The sequence below is a fragment of the Pyrgilauda ruficollis genome, unplaced genomic scaffold (genome assembly GCF_017590135.1).
Source record: "Pyrgilauda ruficollis isolate IOZ18807 unplaced genomic scaffold, ASM1759013v1 scaffold10, whole genome shotgun sequence".
Taxonomy (NCBI): domain Eukaryota; kingdom Metazoa; phylum Chordata; class Aves; order Passeriformes; family Passeridae; genus Pyrgilauda; species Pyrgilauda ruficollis.
The window spans coordinates 14,329,351-14,347,683 of record NW_024508101.1 but is presented as its reverse complement, the minus strand read 5'-3'; the positions used below and the strand labels follow the sequence as shown (position 1 = coordinate 14,347,683).

The 18,333-nt window shown below is 43.8% G+C and overlaps 1 protein-coding gene across 1 annotated transcript in view; it reads left to right on the top strand.

Moving 5' to 3' along the window:
- DNAH1 (dynein axonemal heavy chain 1) overlaps positions 1 to 18,333 on the top strand; it is a 105,292-nt gene that overhangs the window by 52,441 nt on the left and 34,518 nt on the right. Inside the window, exons 14-31 of the mRNA XM_041462546.1 lie at positions 306 to 425; positions 1,218 to 1,300; positions 2,753 to 2,894; positions 3,983 to 4,138; positions 5,132 to 5,330; positions 7,096 to 7,349; positions 8,251 to 8,463; positions 9,150 to 9,314; positions 10,011 to 10,132; positions 10,688 to 10,793; positions 11,883 to 12,062; positions 12,945 to 13,085; positions 13,699 to 13,862; positions 14,243 to 14,356; positions 14,975 to 15,163; positions 16,189 to 16,294; positions 17,369 to 17,482; positions 17,812 to 17,961. Of these exons, the coding sequence (XP_041318480.1) occupies positions 306 to 425; positions 1,218 to 1,300; positions 2,753 to 2,894; positions 3,983 to 4,138; positions 5,132 to 5,330; positions 7,096 to 7,349; positions 8,251 to 8,463; positions 9,150 to 9,314; positions 10,011 to 10,132; positions 10,688 to 10,793; positions 11,883 to 12,062; positions 12,945 to 13,085; positions 13,699 to 13,862; positions 14,243 to 14,356; positions 14,975 to 15,163; positions 16,189 to 16,294; positions 17,369 to 17,482; positions 17,812 to 17,961 (2,718 nt within the window). The remainder of the gene's footprint in view (positions 1 to 305; positions 426 to 1,217; positions 1,301 to 2,752; positions 2,895 to 3,982; positions 4,139 to 5,131; positions 5,331 to 7,095; positions 7,350 to 8,250; positions 8,464 to 9,149; positions 9,315 to 10,010; positions 10,133 to 10,687; positions 10,794 to 11,882; positions 12,063 to 12,944; positions 13,086 to 13,698; positions 13,863 to 14,242; positions 14,357 to 14,974; positions 15,164 to 16,188; positions 16,295 to 17,368; positions 17,483 to 17,811; positions 17,962 to 18,333) is intronic.

Sequence of the window (18,333 nt, the reverse complement as noted above, 5' to 3'; positions counted from 1 at the left end):
TCTAGTAGACAACTGAAAAGTCCTTCTGCTTCCTCTGAAGATAACTGGAATATAGGCAACTGCATCTGCCAGCTGATTATCTAAATCTGTTATTATCATCATTTTCACTACATACCTGCAGTTCCTCTTCCTCTTTTTTCTTCCTCTCTTTTGAGATGAATGGGAAAAGAAAAAACCAGAACAGGACTGTGTACTCGTCACTTAGACACCTTCAGAATGGGAAGTGGGTGGATCAGGGCAGGTTTCCCTGTTTGTCTGTTAGCAATTGGTGACTCTTTGATGGTCCTTGCTGTGTCCTGCTGCAGATCTGTGAGGCATATGAAGCCATCAGCACCAAAATGCATGAGAGACCAGACAACATTGAGGAGCTGGTTGAGCTGCGGGACTGGCTGAAGGGAGTACCTGAGCAGCTGGCAGTGCAGGAGGTAGGGCAGGCTCTCCTTGGGACAGGACATCAGGGGAAGTGAGGAGGAAATTTGTCAATGCAATGTGTGGTGTCTCAGAAGCGGAACTCCAGTTTTTTACTTGCATTTCTTTGCGTGCAATGCCACAAGATTCCTAGCTTTGTATTTTTATAATTCCTAAGATTTGTATTTTTAAATATACATATCATAAATTTAAATCTCTTTGCAAAACAAAATAGCAGTTAAAAATCTTGCCTAAAATACTTATGTATGCATTTTGCTGCATTCATGATCCATTCTGCATTTGTGTACTGAATGGCTATCTTCTAAAAATGAATCCTCTTTTCAAGAAAATCTTTCTGCTACCCAGTGCTCAAATTTCTGTTAATATATTTTTTCTAATAGGACATTTTAGCACCGAGTTATTTCAAAGTTATTTGAAGTGTAAGTCTTTTCCCAGCTGAAAAAATGGGGAACAAAGGCATCAAGCTGTAAGCTGACTTGTCCATGCCAATGAGGGAACCTGGAGGATAACCTAAAACACTCAATTTCTGTCCAGCACTTTATCCACTAGGTCACACTTCTTTTCATTCCCATAGAACAGAGGGTGATGATGGCATGATCATTCACAGAACAAGGGGTTGTAAATCCATTCCCACTGTTCACACGGCACAGAAGCAGCCCACATCGCTTTAAGCTTGTGTGACTAACGCTCTTCAAAGGCACCTCATGAAAATGAGGTGTACACCAGAGACTTGGAATCAGCATGGTCTAAAGGTGTCTACTTTTTTCTCTTTCTCTCACCCTGTGCAGCAACTGATTGAGGAAGTCATGGAAGATTACAAGGTCATGGAAGACTTCCTTTACAATCTTACCGAAGAAGATTTCACTGACAAGTGAGCACAAGGCATTTCTCCCACTGTCAAAGTGGGACTCTTCAGCAATTACCATTCTCAGTGCTTCAGGGGCCATGTGTCTATCAAGGGCTCCTGCAGAACTTTTAAGTGTCTCTCAGGCTATATGAGCACTGAATTCTTGAAATGAAGTTTGTAGACAAGAAGTGTGAGTTCATGCTGCCTTCTGGCCTGGGGCAAGGCAAACTGGTAGCTATTAACCTGTTTAACATAGTAAAGCCCTTTTCTCTGGGTGTTTCTTTTTGTTTTGGTTTTTTGGTGGTTTTTTTTTGGGTTTTTTGGCGTTGGTTTGTTTTTTTTTTTTTTTTTTTTTTTTGGGGGGGGGTGGGGTTGGTAATTTTTGGGGTTTTTTGAGATAATTGCAAGGTCTCCAAGTGCATAGTTTAGTCTGTGCCTGAAACTAAATGAACACTTCCAAGATAGGAACACTCCCAGGGTTTTCTTAAGACTAGGAAGAAATCTGAACCCTTATTGTTGCTGCAGTTCTTCTCCAAGCATCTTCCTCTTAGCTTTATTATTTAATTGTCGCCTGACTATCCCCCAATAGCAGAGTCAGCTCACAAACACAGCTACAAGGCTTCTAAAGCTTGCTAAGCCCAGGAAGCACTTCTCTTATGACAGGTACTTGGTCCAGTATGTCTGCAACCTGAGTCTCTGCAGAGTGTTCCTAAAACTAGAAACATGGGGTGCAAGGTGCAAAAACCCCACAGAAGCTGCAGGAAAGCAGCTCAGCCCCAGGCCAGCTTGGAACAGGTATTACCACTGCCACTGGCAGTACTGGTAGGAGATGGCTGCATTCCCAGGTGCTGGAGGGGTGTGACCTCCTGTGAGTGTAGAGTGCAAGCCTTGTACCTGGCTGAGGGTCCAAATGGAAGCAGTAACAGGTGGGATATGGCTGAGCAAGAGCTGAGAAACCTGCCTTGGCGTGAGCAGCCAATTTGTGCAGCCTTTCCTGGATCTACAATGCTCTCCCCAGGGCACTCTGCAGAATCCAGGGCTTCCCTGTTTCTGGGTTACGCTGGCCCCTCACTGCCCTCCTTAACAGGAGACTGGCTTTTTCAGTAGCCCTGAAAAGCCATAAGCCGAGACTCTGACCCCATTTTTTTCTGTTCCTTGCAAATACATTCAAAGACAGACATTCCCTCTGGATGCCAACTGTTATTTTGCTGTCTCCTAGCTTTTCAGCAGTGTAGTGGATTTGTTCCTTTTAAAAAGGCCCTCCACTTTTCCCCAGCTCTCTCCAGCTGAATAGCCTAGTCACAAGGACTGCATATCAACAAGACAAGCTGGAAAAAAATGTTTTGTTGAAACCACATGTGTTTCTGTTGTTGTAAAGCCTCCTTGTTTGGTGGGATTTGGCTTTCTCATTCTGTGATTTTCAGCATTTCAAACATATGCTCAAAAAGCTTGTCTCTTTGTGTCATGTGAGTGCAGGTGGACTGCCAGTTACTGGCCAGTGAAAATGTCTATGGACTCAGAGTCCGTCCGGCTCCAGCACATAGACGATGAGGAAAGATTTCGCAAAACACAGATTTCGGATCAGAAGGCATTTCAAGAAAAACTGGAGGAAATGCAGGTATTAAACCCCTGACAATGAACTGTCCCTAGAAGGGCATCTTGAAGCTCTTGTGGTCAGCCAGGAGGGAACTTTCAAATGAGATTTTACTCATATGAGTTTTGAGGTGAATGTGTTGTTAGGCCAAATGTCAACACACCCTCCCTTGGTTTTTTGTTGGCTTTTGATTAAGAGTTTCCTTTTTGTGTAAAAGACAAGACTCTGCAGAAATACTCATTTTTCATTGAGAAAGTGTTTATACAGTGTTCCAATTCTTGGTGCTCAGGCAACATGGGCACCTCCTTTTTCTTTTTTGTGTACTCAGCTCCCTGCAGAGCATCTCCTGTGATGCGCTGCCATCAAGGGGGAAAATACAGCATTCAGCCATGGAACTCATCTTGTGGGAAAAGAACCTGAAATAACTGCAGAGTTTTGGAGCTGAGATATCTCTGGTGCCTGCTAAAACAGTCTGAATTTTATTTTCTCCTCACAAACTCTTAAATTCAGGGGGAAAAAGCCATTTTAGAAAGGTGTAATCACTGACCTAGATTTTCTTGGAAACAGGTTACCAAAACGATAATACCCCAACACTGGATAAAAAGACCCAAACAAATAAAAAACAAACCCACACAAAATACCAAAGCGAAATCCAAGCCAAGCAAACAAACCCAAGCCACCAAAACAAAACACGGAATTTATTAGAGAAGCTCTAGATATGTGTTGTTAAACAATTATTGGAAACAAACTGAGTGACTAGTACAGCTATCATTTGCACTTTACTGGTTCTGTAGCAAGTATCAGTATAAATTCATCATCAAATTTGGGCACAGACTTATTGTTCCTATTCCTTGGGGATTAAATATTGTCACAAAAAAGAGAAGCAGCTGGTCATCACATTTGCAGTTTCCTCCACCTGACCAGTGGTTATTGCTTCTCCTCACCACTTTCATCATGGTCTAAACAGAAATGAAATTGGTTAGAGGGAAGTGAAATCACGAGCATAAAAATCTCGCCTTTGAATGTAACAAAGAGCACACCAGGAAGCTGTTATCTCTAGAAGCAGCACTCAGCTTTAGAGTCCCAACTTGTGCCTGCCTTTTCCCTTCCAGCTGACTGTAGGTGGATTTTCTGTCCAGTCAGACGTTAACCAAGCCCACGAGCTGGCTGAAGATGCAAGGGATGTCCGGAAGCAGCTGAAGGAGCTCCAGGATATGGCAGTTCTCTACAACAACAGGGAAAGGCTCTTTGGCATCAAAGTTACCGATGTAAGTGTCAGGCCCTGTACCCACAGGACTCTGATCTTTGTTGGGATTTCTAGGTGGTAGGTAGAGCAAATAATGAGACATAGTTCCTCAGGAAGGAATCCTTCGTGCTGTTTTGGTTTATTTGGGGAACTGCTCCTCAGTCCTGTACATTGGCTACACTGCTTCATCGCTCCACTGGGCTGCAGAAGAGCTGATCCCAGGCAAATGTGGAAGGCTGCTCAGGGTCTGATATTTCCATTATTTCTGTAAGAGACTCTAGATGCCCACGGTGAGATCTGAGGGATGTTCATGAGGAGAAATTGGCTGGGAAAGGTCTTGAAGCAGCAGTTAGGATGCATCCATTTCTCTAAGGCTGTTGCTGGAGGTCTATAGGTGTGAATGCAAGTGATTGCAGAGTGGGTGCTGGAAGCTGTCTGGGCTTGGAGCGTGGTGTTCTCCTAAAGCAACAGTTTATATAGTTGTAAACACTCATTTTGCTTGTAGCTGCTCAGCTGCCAATGAGTCATTGTCATCCACATCCAGCCAAGTCTGGCTGCAGACCAGAAGTGGAGTTCATATGATGATCCTTTCCTACCCTTCAGTCTGCGGTTACTTCTCCTTCCCTGTAAGGAGCCAAGTTTTAATATGATGATGGTGTGTGCTTTCACTGATAGTGTGTGGCCTATCCATCAAAATCTCCTCATTCTGCAGGAGAGCTTTGTAGAGGCAAGTGGAAAGAGTGCTTTCCATGCCACACACATGGTGCAGGCACAGCTCCACTGGATGCATGATGGCCTGAATGTGTCAAGCCCAGCTCTGCTGGTTGCTCTCCCTTGGAATACACATTATTGGCCCAGGAGAAGGTAGTCTGGTATATCCTCTTGGAATACATGTTTTCTCATTGCTGGCTTCAGATTCAAAAAAGAGGTGGGTTTTTTTGGCCTTTTGACATGGAGCTGTTGTTTGGAGGTAAATATACTTGTTGTTTACGTTGTTTTTAATTTCTTTCTAAAGTACAGTGGGGTGAACAAGATGCTTAAGGACTTCCAGCCATACTATGATCTCTGGACTACGGTGTCAGACTGGATAAAGTGGAATGAGAGCTGGATGAATGATTCTCTCCTTAAAATTGAGGCAGAGGAGCTAGAAAAGAATGTCAATGACTCTGTTAAGAGCATGCAGAGATGTGTGAAGCTGTTCAAGGATTCACCAGGTAGATGTACCGTCTGGGGAAAGGAAGTTGGTGCATATCAGCATTTTGATGTGAAGCATGTCACAGAGTGCTCTAAACAGGAGTTATCAGGATGTCACACGTGTGTTAGAGACAGCTGGAAAATGCTAACAAAGTTATTTTCTGCTTTTTTTCCTGAAACTGTGATGATTCACATCTAGATACTAGTTAGAGGCTTGAAGTACCATCCACCCTCTGATGTTGCAGTTAGTATTTACTAAGTATATATATATATATATATGTGAAGTGCAATAATCCTGGCTAGTCACAGAGAGTTACTATATAGCCCACTGGCTAGACGTGTGGGTTTAAGCCCTCGTGCAAGTCAGGCAGCAAGGGAACTTGAATCTGGGTCTTGCAGGTACTGTTTTCTTGGCCAATCTTATTTTCTTTATTGGCCGATGCATTTAATGGAAAGCCAGAAGAGGTCTTGATTTTGTTATGAATAAAATGAAATTGCAAAATCTGGAAATGATCTCTGCAATATAATAACAATTTTCCTTCTTGCCTGAATGTGTATGAAGTTTAGATGATTGCACTCAGCCCTTGCAATTCACATGAAGGTCTTTTGACCATTTCTCTTAATAAAGCTGAAATTGAGACTTCAGTCTTAGCTTAACTTGCCATTCCCTGATTCTCAGAGATGTGTTGGTCATTCTTTAGTGCTAATTCTAAAATCTCCTGCCAGATGGCTTAGATTGAAATATATTTTGCTGTGGGTGATTTTTGATTCATCCTTTTTAACTTGAACTTGCTCTTAAACAATGCCATGAATCAGCCCCAATGGAGGAGGTGATGAGTGGATGCATGAGTAACTATGAATCATTATGATAAACAGAAATACTAAGAATACCTGCTTATGTTCATTGCAATATTCTCTGGTACCTGAATATTTGTTTTGTCCTTTGCATATCCCCAGCAGGGATCATGAGGTGATCACATCATTGCTGCAAGCACGCAGTGCAACCATGCAGGGTGCAATAAAAGGAGGCACATGCTAATGCCAGATTTTGGAAAGGAAGCAAGTCCCATGTTCTTTACCTACCCATTGTTTTACTCACAGTAGCACAAGACAAAAAAAGAAAGGGCAGGATATGAACAGTGCAGAGACTAGGATGCCCCCAGAGAGAAAAGCCCTTTCCCTCACTTTGTCCCTCCTATGAGGCAGAAGTACATTTGTCTCTAGCATGGCCATAGGCTGGTAGGGCCTCTCCTGCACACTTTCCGTTTCCAGGCTGGGATCCCAGCCTGTTTCTAGCTCTTTAGTGTCCATCTTCTATTGAGGGTGACCTGAGCTGTGCTGTGAGGTAACTTAAAATGCAGGTTTATTAAGAAGTGAATGTCTTGAAATGATGACTGGAACTTCCAGAATACCTACTGGCAGATGATCATGCTTCAGTCCATATCAAGAAGTTAAATTTGTCTGCCTCTCTTCTTCTGGTGAGCTCTAGCCTAAGGCACACTTCAGCTTAGCATGGGCTTGCCTGTAACAGGCTTTTTGTAATGGGCAGATCTGCTTCTTGGGAGCAGGCTTGAATCCTGGCTTAGTGGCCATGTAGAGAGCCTTCATATCCTCCTTACTTCAACCTGCATTTTCCAGTGCTCTCACCTGCTGCTTACCTACCCCATACCATGTGACTACATGCACATCAGGCTTCAGACAGCTTCTAGAAGTTCCTTAAGGCAACTTACTCACACACTGTTTTTGCTGATTTTCTCCCTATTGTTCTGTTTTTCTCCCTGAAAGACTGCCAGAGTGTCGCCATGGACTTTCGAGACAAGATGACTGATTTCAAGCAGTACGTGCCCTTAATCCAGGGGCTGCGCAATCCTGGCATGAGGAGCCGGCACTGGGAGATGCTTTCAGACCAGGTCAAGGCTGAGGTCACACTGGAACCCAGCATGACATTTGGTCGCTGCCTGGAGCTGAACCTGCAGGACCACATGGAGACTGTTCTCAAAGTAGCTGAGACAGCCAGCAAGGAATACGCCATCGAAAATGTGAGAAGAGAGGACTTGTTGTGTCTCTGCTCGCTTCTCAAATAGGTTTCTGTTGAGCAGGCAGTGATGGTGATGTTCTCTGGGTGATGTTCCTGGTGTCCCAGAGTGTTAGACACATTCTGCAGCACAAGTAAAAAGGTTGCTGTCCTTACAGAAGGGAGCAGTGGCCACACAACTTCCATACGGTAGAGGAACTTATTCTGTCTTGTGCAGAATTTCAGTTGTGGCATTAACAGTACTGCTTTATGGTTATGTTGATCCACTGCTAGGGTCTCACTCCTCACTGTGGGATTAGTGACTGGTTAAGTTAAAATAAATTGATTGCCTGCACTCTGCCATTCAATGTTATGTCAGAGGGATTAGCTGTGACTGGAAACAGAGATGGCAAATCCTTTAAACCAGTAAACGTGCAAGGAAACCTTTCTAGCTCTGGAGATTCATAGATTAAATAGTCTTTCAGCTTCAGTTCATCAGTTCAGATGTGATCTAAGATAGTCTTGACCTTCTGGCAGCTCTTGTTCTCTGAAATCTCAGGCAAGTTCCCAAAGGATAGTTCCCCTTTTGTCAAAGCTGTCATTAATCATAGTCATTAATAGGCCATTTTCTGGCAGCCTCTGTGCATCTAGAGCATAAACAGGCCTGGAGGTGAAATTGCCATTTTTTCCCCTCAAGGTGTTTGTTTCAGCATTGGTGTAGAGGTGTTGAACCTGTGGGCAATGCAGAGGAAATGTGCTGTTGCTGATTGTGTCATGCATAAAATACAAAGCTGCAGTTTCCAGTGCATTCCAGGAGTGAAAATCTGTCATTTTCTACAGAGTGGCATTAAGAGAGTTGTGGAAACTGGGATAACCATTTGCATAGGTTGTATCTGAAAATTAAATTGCTTGTCCCTCTGTTCCAGGCACTCAACAAGATAGAGGCTGAATGGAAATCTGTTTCATTCATTGTGATGCTTTACAAAAACACCAAAACCTATATTCTGAAAAGCACCGATGACATTTCTCAGCTCCTAGATGACCATATTGTCCTGGTTCAGAGCATGTCTTTCTCACCCTTCAAGAAACCTTTTGAGGAAAGGATGAACTTGTGGGAAACTAAGCTGAAGATGACACAGGTACTGATTTTTACCCACACAAGTGTGGTGAAGGCAGCCAGCTGGGCCTTGCTTGGACATGGACACTGTGCAGATGCTGCTGGGAACTGGGAGGGCAGTTATCAAGAGAGTGTCAGTCTTTAGGGAAGAATAGGGCCTCTGAAAGCCCTCTGACTCTAGGAAAGTAATGCAGCCCTGTTGCTGTCTATTGCAGCATGTTTTGGTGGGGCCAGAGCTTGCCTATTGCTGTGAGTAGTGTTACTAGTCTCTCTAATCATACTGTACTAAGTGGACCTTAGAGATTCTTACAGACCCTGTGAAATCCATGCTAATGATCCACATCTCAGTGTAGGAAAGCACATGGGAGACTGCTGTTTAAGCAGGATCTGCCAGACTGTGCCAGCACTTGCTCATCAAACCAGGAGCACCCAGCAGGACTCTGACAGCAAAATAGCTGTGCTACAGGAGAAAAGTTCCAAAACTTTTGGAAACGGGAGTGCTAGGAAGTTGTTAATTGTTTGGAAAGGAAATTCCAGCTCCTGAGCCTGTAGGTAGATTTTAGAAATATGGAAAGTGTAAGTGCTGCATCACTTCATTTTTTCTTTCTTTCTTGTCTTTTTTAACATGTTCTGGTGCACAGTTTGAATGGTTTTGTTCAACAGGTTTATAGCATGGTGTCCTGATATGCTTTTCTTGCTTCCCACTAGGATGTCCTCGAGGAGTGGCTGAACTGTCAACGTTCTTGGCTTTACTTGGAGCCAATCTTTAGCTCAGAGGACATCAAAAGACAGCTCCCCTTGGAAAGCCAGCGCTACAACACTGTGGATAAGGATTGGAGGGTTGTCATGAACAAGGCTAATGCAAACCCTGAGGTATGTGCCTTGATGAAAGCCAGCGCAGGTATCTCAAACACCTTGGAGCTATGTTCACACAAGGACTGTGTCTTTGAGTCATTGTTTTCATAATGGTGTGGACATGAGCAGCACTGTGTTAACTGTGTAGCCTTGCCCAGGGCATTGAGCTGTGTCTCTTCTCTTGGAACTTGGCCTTTTTTTCTGGTGCCTGAATGGACAGAGCCATTCCCTGTCATGCCTTCCACCAAAGTCTCCACGCCACCAGGTTCCTCCTCCTCAACACACAGTATCCCTGCCTATCAATGACTCTTGTAACCTGCAGTGGTTGTAATCCATAAGGTAACTCCTTCAATTCCTCCTCAAGACTGATTCTCTAAGTTTTTTAGAGCCATTGTATTTGCCTATTTTTGTGTCCTGGTGGCAGTGCTCTGCTCTCTTCTGTTCTCCAGTCTCCACTTCCTAGGACTCCTTCACTGCTTGTATTCCATATTATAAATGCTGGTATTTAGGGGAACCCAGAAATGCTTGTCTCCATAAGGGCTGTTTATCCTCCTTACCCACAAAGCTTACATCTCTCCAGATCCCTGAGAATTCCTGTGAATGAGTCATTTAAATCCCATCAGTAACATCACTCGGCTACCCAATTATCTCCATTGCCTTATCTCCCACATGCTCAGAATACTGATGCTTCCTCTGTTACACATTCTGTTGTAGGTGATTTCTCTGTGCCCCGATCCAGAGCTACTGAAGATGCTGCAAAAGTGTAATGAACTACTTGAACTTGTGCAGAAAGGGCTGAGTGAATATCTGGAGACAAAGAGAGCCGCTTTTCCCAGGTAACCCCAAATTTCTCTGGGCTAGATTGCACTCCCTCTTTCAGAAAATATGAAAGGAGAGGCTAACTGCAGTTCCTTCTGCCAAAACCACCTAAGCTTAGGATTTATTCATGGCCTGCAAACATAAGCAAAGCTGTGCCTTTCAGTGCTGCCATCTCATGGGGAGAAAACAGGCACACACAAATGTGGTGAGTTAAGGGCAGTCTGGTAGCATTGTTGCATATCTGTGCCTCAGGATTTATGTAGAAAGGGTGGGGTAAAGTTAAAACCTCCAAGTAACTTTGTCTCTTTTTCCCTGAAGGAAGACTTCTATTCCTTGATACTCATATAAACCCTCTATGATTGGAAATAACTGACTTCTGCAGAGGGAGAAGTCTGTCTCTACAGAAGGGGAGAGGGCTGGATGGTGGCTGCTCATCTACACAAATACAAAGAGATCAGTGAGCAGTCAGAAACAGTGTCTTCAGCAAAAGCTTGTTCCCCATCATGCCAGCACTTAGCTCTTGCTGCTGCAGTAAACAGAACCTCTCCTCATACTTCCCTCTGTGTTTGTAGGTTCTACTTCCTTTCAGATGATGAGCTGCTGGAAATCCTGTCCCAGACAAAAGACCCCACTGCTGTACAACCTCACCTCCACAAGTGCTTTGAGAACATTGCACGGGTAGGCACAGCAAGCACACGAGTGGCTTGGCCCACCTTTGGGAAGCTGTGTTGTGGGAGCTTGGAGGCCTTCTGAGGTCTGGAGGAATGTTCACATTCTGCTCTCTGGAAATGTGTCTCCTGGGAACCTGTACCTGTACATAGGCATTGGAAGGTGCTGCCTGGCCTGAAGTAGGATTCCAGCAACCTCACTTTAGACATTTCAAAGCCAGGCATCTGCCCATGATCTGGGTACCCTTGGTTGTCCTTCAGACAATGGGGGGAAACAGGCATCTGCAAAGGGTGACTTAGAGAAATTCACTTAGATAGCCATCCTAGGAGGGGAGGACACTCTCTGGAGATGTGTGTCCATCTCACCATGAAGGTCAGGAGAAATAGCTCTGACTTAGCTTTCTACTCACAGGCACTTTGTTAGGGTGGAATCCCACTCCTGCTGACAGCCCCAGAAGGGACAAGGACTGAACAAGCCTGAGCTGAATTAAGTTTCTGCCTTCATCCCTTCTTAGGAGCTGGAGTTAACCTGGCTGTTTTTCCTTTTTGTTATTCCTAATAGACTTCAGACTCCATAGCTAGTCACAGCTCGAACCACCACAATACTCAAACAGTAAAACCAATCTCCTAGTCATTAGTTTGGAAAAATAGAAAGGAAATTGAATGGGAAACATGGTGCAAAGCCATTGGGATAAATAAGGGGACTTTCAGTGATATGCTGGGGCACCAGAGGAGCTGTTAAAATTTTACTCTTAAAACTAGGCACTGTGACATCAAGGGAAATTATTTGAATCTACAGAATTGAGCAGGAGTCAAGGGTCTGAATCCCAGACAGGCAATGAGAAATGTTCATCCTACCTATAATTTGATTTGCTTCACTCAAGTCACACCAGCAATGTGAATCTCTTGTTTTCGTAGAATCGTTTTCCATTATTTGGAGAGGTCATTTTACACATCTGTCTCACACTTTATTATCACTACTGGCACCAGGTTTATAATGAGCAAACACTGGTGTAGGCTGGCTGTCCCCCAGGGGCAGGAAGGTAGGGATAGAAAAGAAATCCTCCACTCATATCTCCTGTTGTGCTTCTTCCATTAGCTGAAATTCCAGGAAGACCTACAGATCACACACATGTACTCGGGTGAAGGAGAAGAGGTGAAGCTGTTTTCTGCCATCACTCCCAGTGAGAATGTGGAGGACTGGCTGGTGGAAGTGGAGAAATCCATGAGGGCCAGTGTTCGGGATAACATAGAAAAATCAATTGGTGTTTATCCAGAGGTAAGAGTTTTATCACAGACTGGCAGGTCTCTGATGTGCTGGTTCCAGGCTTGCCATAGAGGTCACCAGGGGTGGAGCTGATGAACTTGGGATCTATTCTATTCTGTTCTATTCTATTCTATTCTATTCTATTCTATTCCACTTTCAAAACACAGCCTTTAATACAGTTGTGTGCCTGTAAATGCAGAATGGGCAGCTGGGCAAAAAGCTAATGCTCCAGCAGAATGCAATCCCTGCACACTCTCTCACAGCTTTCCTACAGCATGGAACAATCCTGTATGAATCCATATCTATTCATCTCTCCAGAATACTTCCTCTTTGTAAGGATCTTCTGCTTCAGCTGTCATGTCTCATGCAGTGTGCTAGGGGCTGGTAAAAGTAATCAGGGCACATGAACTGTTGGTTTCAGTCAGTGCATAGGGGATGCAGCATGGCTCTGGTTTCTGTATAAAAGCTATGCTGGTGTAAAATTGAAATTTCTAATCTAGGTAGGGAGAAAGGCTGAAAAATAAAGAGGCTTCAGATATTTCTGTTACTTTTTCTTATTTGGACTGAAAATTTGAAAGGAGGAAAGTTAGAATAGGCCAGAGGAGGGGAAACATTCTTTTGGGTCTCACAGATTCCTGCTCTTCACCTGCTAATGGCTACTTGTAACTGGTTACTGCAAGTGGCATAGTGGAGAGAAGGTGCCTGCTGTACCCAGTGCCTGAAGGTGATTTCTTCACAGCAAGTGGAAGGGAAAGAAAAGGAAATCTTCTTACACAAGAATTCAGTGCTGATTTGTTAATCATGCCTCTCAGAGCAAGAGGACATAAAAATAAATAAATAAATAATTGCCTTACCACCTTCTTCCCCTTTCTCACACCTTTTTCTTTTTTTAAGACTCCACGTACCAAATGGGTCTTGGAATGGCCTGGCCAAGTGGTCATTGCTGGCTGCCAGATTTTCTGGACAAAGGAAGTGTCTGAAGCTCTGGAGGCTGGAGATTTGTCCAGCAGGCTTTACCCACAGCTGAGTGCTCAGGTATGAAAATGAATGTAAGGGTGAGATTTTGCCAGATGGAGACTTTTCAGTCATCAGACCTCAGACAAGTAATAAATACACCCAGGACAATACTGGTGGGAAAGCAGAGACACAGTTTTGCATAGCACTGTTCAAAACAAGTGATAAAACAGGTTGTCTTCTTAATTATTAGGGTATTTGTCATAATAAACCTCAAATATTATACAGGATTGATAATATGATCACCACCTGAACACTATAACAAGGTGAAATATATCTTCTCTGGGGTTATCCAAGAAGCCAAAGGTGAAGAACTGAAGTGATGGACAGTGGAGGAAACTGCATCCTTCATATCTAATCACACCTAATACCTGAGACTTACTAGCTCTGGATTTCATAGTGGCTCCAACTCTTTCTTTTCACCTGACCATGGTAATGGTGTAGGCAAAACTCAGCTCTGAGCCAGCCCTGAGTAGTATTTGCTTTCTGAGCAACCATTTGTATTTCTGAAAAGAGAAGAGGCAGAAGTTGCCTGAGCACAGCATATGATCTAAGACTCAGCACGCCCTGAGTTTGATTGCATTGTGTTGGTACAGAGTGGATTGCTTCAGGGTACTTTCCTTTTGTTCCCCAGCTGGGAGATTTGGTGGCCCTGGTCCGTGGGAGGCTGTCCAAGATGCAGCGAGCAGTGCTGTCAGCTCTCATTGTGATTGAGGTCCATGCCAAGGACGTGGCAGCAAAGCTGGTTGAGGAGAATATAAGGAGCATGAACGACTTTGAGTGGATCTCCCAGCTCAGGTTAGAGAGCACAGCTGCTGAGCCTCACCTGGCCTCTCTGGCCAGTGTCCATTCTCCTTACCCATCAGCTGTGTCCATGGCAAATGGAAACAGGAGCATGAGACAGATCTAGCTTTGATGGCATTCTCTTTGGCAATGTAAACTAACCCATGTATGTTTCATTGTGAAAGGCCGTGCTCCTGCCCAAGGGGTGCAATTCTTGATCCCAGGTCCTGTGAGAACTCCTGTCCATCCTGTTGTGCTACTTTATCCTTCCTGCTCTCGAGAGGGAAATCCCTTGACAATCATGTCTCCAAACCTGCAGGCTGTAATCTCATGAGCTGCTGCTTTGTCTCCCAGGCAGTGTTTATCTTTCTGATGCCATGTTCACTCACCATTAGATACTACTGGACAAGGGAAGACCTGTACATCAGAGCAGTCAATGCTGAGTTTATCTATGGCTATGAGTACCTGGGCAACACTGGCCGTCTGGTTATCACACCCCTCACTGACAGGTAAAGACATTGTTTTCTGGGTAACAAATGCACCTTTTTCTTTTCTTTTTTTTTTCTTTTTTTTTTTTCTTTTTTTCTGGATGAAGAGGATTAAACCAAGGATCTGACCATGCAGGTCCTACATCTTAAAGTATGTAAATAGAATCCATTTGTACAGTAAAGGACTACTTGAGACAAGTGCACAGGAGCACCCTGGCATTGGTTGCTACTGTATTCTGAGTGGTCAGTGCTCAGACTGATTGCTTTCACTCTCCTAATTCTTAATGTAGTGCTCTCATATAAAAAGCCCACCTGATAGCTAAGGAGCTCTTCTAGAAACCAGCTAGTACTCTAGAATATGCAGCAGAAATAATAGTTTTACCCTTTTGTAACTGTCCTTTTTCTGCAGAATGAATTTGTAGCCAGTGGCAGAAGGATTTATCCATGCAGACCCCCATGAATACTAATCGAGGCCACATAGCTCTAACTCCTTTACAGAATGCTGCATATCTAAGCAGTTTTGTAGAATAATGAATGATGGATTCCTCCTTGTCTCCAGCTGTATAGATCATATGTCTCCTTGCTGAAATCAGTAGTACAAACACTTTTCTTCGTCATCTGGTCTCTTATTTGTTGTAGGTGTTATCTGACACTTACAGGAGCTCTGCATCTGAAATTTGGAGGAGCACCTGCAGGACCAGCAGGAACAGGCAAAACAGAAACAACAAAAGATCTGGGCAAAGCACTGGCAATCCAAACTGTAGTGTTCAACTGCTCTGACCAACTTGACTTTATGGCAATGGGCAAGTTTTTTAAGGGACTAGCCAGGTACAGTGAAATGCTGAGTGTCATTATTGAGGGATGCTGCACACTGGGAATTGGTGGGTATTTTTCATAGCACCACAAAAGAACAAGAAAAGACCTAGCAAGGGGGTTACTGAATTCCAGAATGAGCAAGGTTACAAAATTCCAGCCAGAAAGGAGGAACAGTTGATCCAATTATAAAAAAAAAAAAAAAAAAGAGATAAAAGGAGATCCTTGTTCATTTAAGGCAAAATTGAAATGCTTTGCACTAATCCACAATGCACTAATCCACCTGTGCAAATGTTTGCAGCTTTGGCCTTTATTTTAATATCATCCATGTTGGACTGAGATTCAGCCCACAAGCTGCTTAATCTTAAGAAGAAGAGAATCTGCTGAGAGTATTCAAAATTGAGCAGCCAAGAGAGACTGCTCTAAGCCCTGAGGGATCCTCTCAGAGAGGCTTCTCTCTTCTCTACATTTCAAACAGAGCTGGTCCAATTAGTCTGTTGCACACTGGTGAATCTGAATTAGTTACTCCAACAAAAGCTGATATTCTTTTCTCAGATGTTTTCTTTGTAAGTAATTTAACTTCTTTCTTAAGTCATGCCTTGTGGGAAGATCACCTTCCTCATATGCATGCTTCCAGCTTTATATATAGTTTTCCAAACTCTGAAAAATGGACTTAAGCATTGTCTAAACAGTATCTGCTACACTTAGAGCTCAGGTACAAACCAGAAATTCAACATGACACCTCTTTAAAGCTCAAATGTGTAACATGGAGAATTTGTCCCAGGCTCTAGGATTGGATACTGCCATGGGCACAAATCACATGGCCTGGGATGCACAGTCAGGGTGTCCACTGAGCCAGGACACAGTGGCTGTGTCACTGTTTGCCATGGGACATCAGGGCCCTTTTGTGGTCACTTCCAGCCTCTGTTATGCCTACCCAGTATGTGGATATATAACTTCTGGATCTAGCTGAACTTTAGACTGCAAGTTTGCTCCTGTGTGGTGTTCCTGACTCCCTTCATTCTTCCTTCCCTGCCCAGCTCTGGTGCCTGGGCTTGCTTCGATGAGTTCAACCGCATCGATATCGAGGTGCTGTCTGTGGTGGCCCAGCAGATCACAACCATCCAGAAAGCACAGCAGCAGAGGGTATGTAAGGAACATGTGGATGCAAAGGCAGGCAAAAAAATCTCCACTTGAGCTAGTTCAGGCAATCCTTGTCTCTGCACACACCTTCAAGCTTCACTTCTCAGGGGCAGCTCTTAACAGACATCCTTGAGGAGAGGTTTGAACAATGTCCTAACTATGGCACATCATATCAGTCCATTACAGTCAACATCCTCAGGGGAATTTTTAACTTCACCTTAGTCTGTGCTGCCAGAGTTGCCCACACTCTCACAGGCTGAAGTACCTCTCAGCTTGAGCTGTAGTGCCAGCAGACTTTGGTGTGAGAGACACTGATACAGATCCACTGAGCTGATCTAAACTGGAGCCGTGATAAAGGCAGTCAGTGCTCTGACATTAATTGCTCAGCACCAAATTTGTCCAAATGTGTTAACCAAGCTTTGGTGGATTCAAAAACCCAGTATGTGCAGAAAAACACATATTCTCATGCACACAGAGTTGCATTGTAAAGAGAATTGTTGTGAACTGTTGGCTTTAATGGAGATTCAGCTGTCAGCCAGTCTAGCAGCCAGCCTCTGCTTTGTTCTCTGGAGGCTCAGAAGGTTTAAGACCTGAATCTCCTTGACTTTGGCTTGGAATTAGAAACTTGCTCTCCGTAAATTCTTCTGCATTACTTTATCCCCCATCTGAAATTACTACCTACACAGCTTTAAAAAGGATTTAGGTTTCTCTTTGCCCTCTTTGCCATGAATTAATTCAGGTCTGATCTCTAGTGCAAAATAAATGGGAAGATGTTTGTTTACAGCTGAAGGGATAGAAGTCTGTTTGAGAGTTTAAAGGGAAAAAAAGGAAAATTTAACCTATCAGTAAATCTTCCACAAGCCCAGTCTTTTATACAGTGAAAAATATTGCTGGTAATACTGGGTTCCTGCAGTGGGACCAGATTGAGTCACTACTGTTGTGGGCAGCTGTGTGTGTTTGTGCTTTATAATTTAACAACTTAAAGCTATTGTTCTGCTCTTGGAAGATTCTGTTACATTATTTAATTTGCAGGTCAGGCTCTGTTCTTCGAGGATGATCATACTTTTAATTTTCCAGGTGGAAACCTTCATATTTGAAGGCACAGAGATCCCACTGGTCCCATCCTGTGCAGTCTTCATCACAATGAACCCAGGGTACGCTGGGCGCACTGAGCTGCCTGATAACCTGAAGGTAAGGAGGGCAGGCTGCACAGGCAGAAGGAAGAGGGGAAATAAATGTGCTGGGTGCTACCTGGACCCATCAGTGTGTCCATGGCAAGAGATAGGGTGTGATGCTTTTAGGAGTCTCCAGGATCACTTTGAGATTTGAACCACATGTGTAAGGAAATAGCACTGTTCAGATTGCAGTCTGCAGGGATGCTGCAGTGACAGCTGCCAAGCACACTCATGTTGTGTCCTCTAAACAGTCTGGAATGGATACTCAGCATTTTCAGTTTGCTGGGGAAAAAAAAGCAAGAAACTACAGTGTTTTGAACATTGTGTTGGATCTTTATGTTCCAGGCTCTCTTTCGTCCTGTGGCTATGATGGTCCCAGATTACTCCATGATTGCTGAGATCTCACTCTACTCCTTCGGGTTTAATGAAGCCAAAGTCCTTGCAAAGAAGATCACCACAACATTCAAACTACTGTCAGAACAGCTCAGCTCCCAGGTAGGTCTTAATGTCCAAGACAGTTTTTTAAATGTGAGACTTTCTCAGCCTAGGCATGAAGTACCCGGATGGTTTTCTTGGTGCCTAGTGATAGCATATCTCAGAAAGGTCACTACACCCATTCTTCATCTGCCTTCTTTCTTTCTTTCTTTCTAATTCTTGTTTCTGCTCCTGTGGCTGGACTTGGATTCACCTTAAATCCTATTTAGGATTACAGTGGCAGGACAGTTGAGCTAAACAGCCCTGCCTGCTTTTCCTTCCATCTAGGATTTTTCATTGTGTACTTATTCTCAACTTCCTTGTGAATAGACTGTACAGCTGAGGACTTAGTTGTCTGAGTTGTTTGAAGGATACTGAGAATGGGGTTGGATG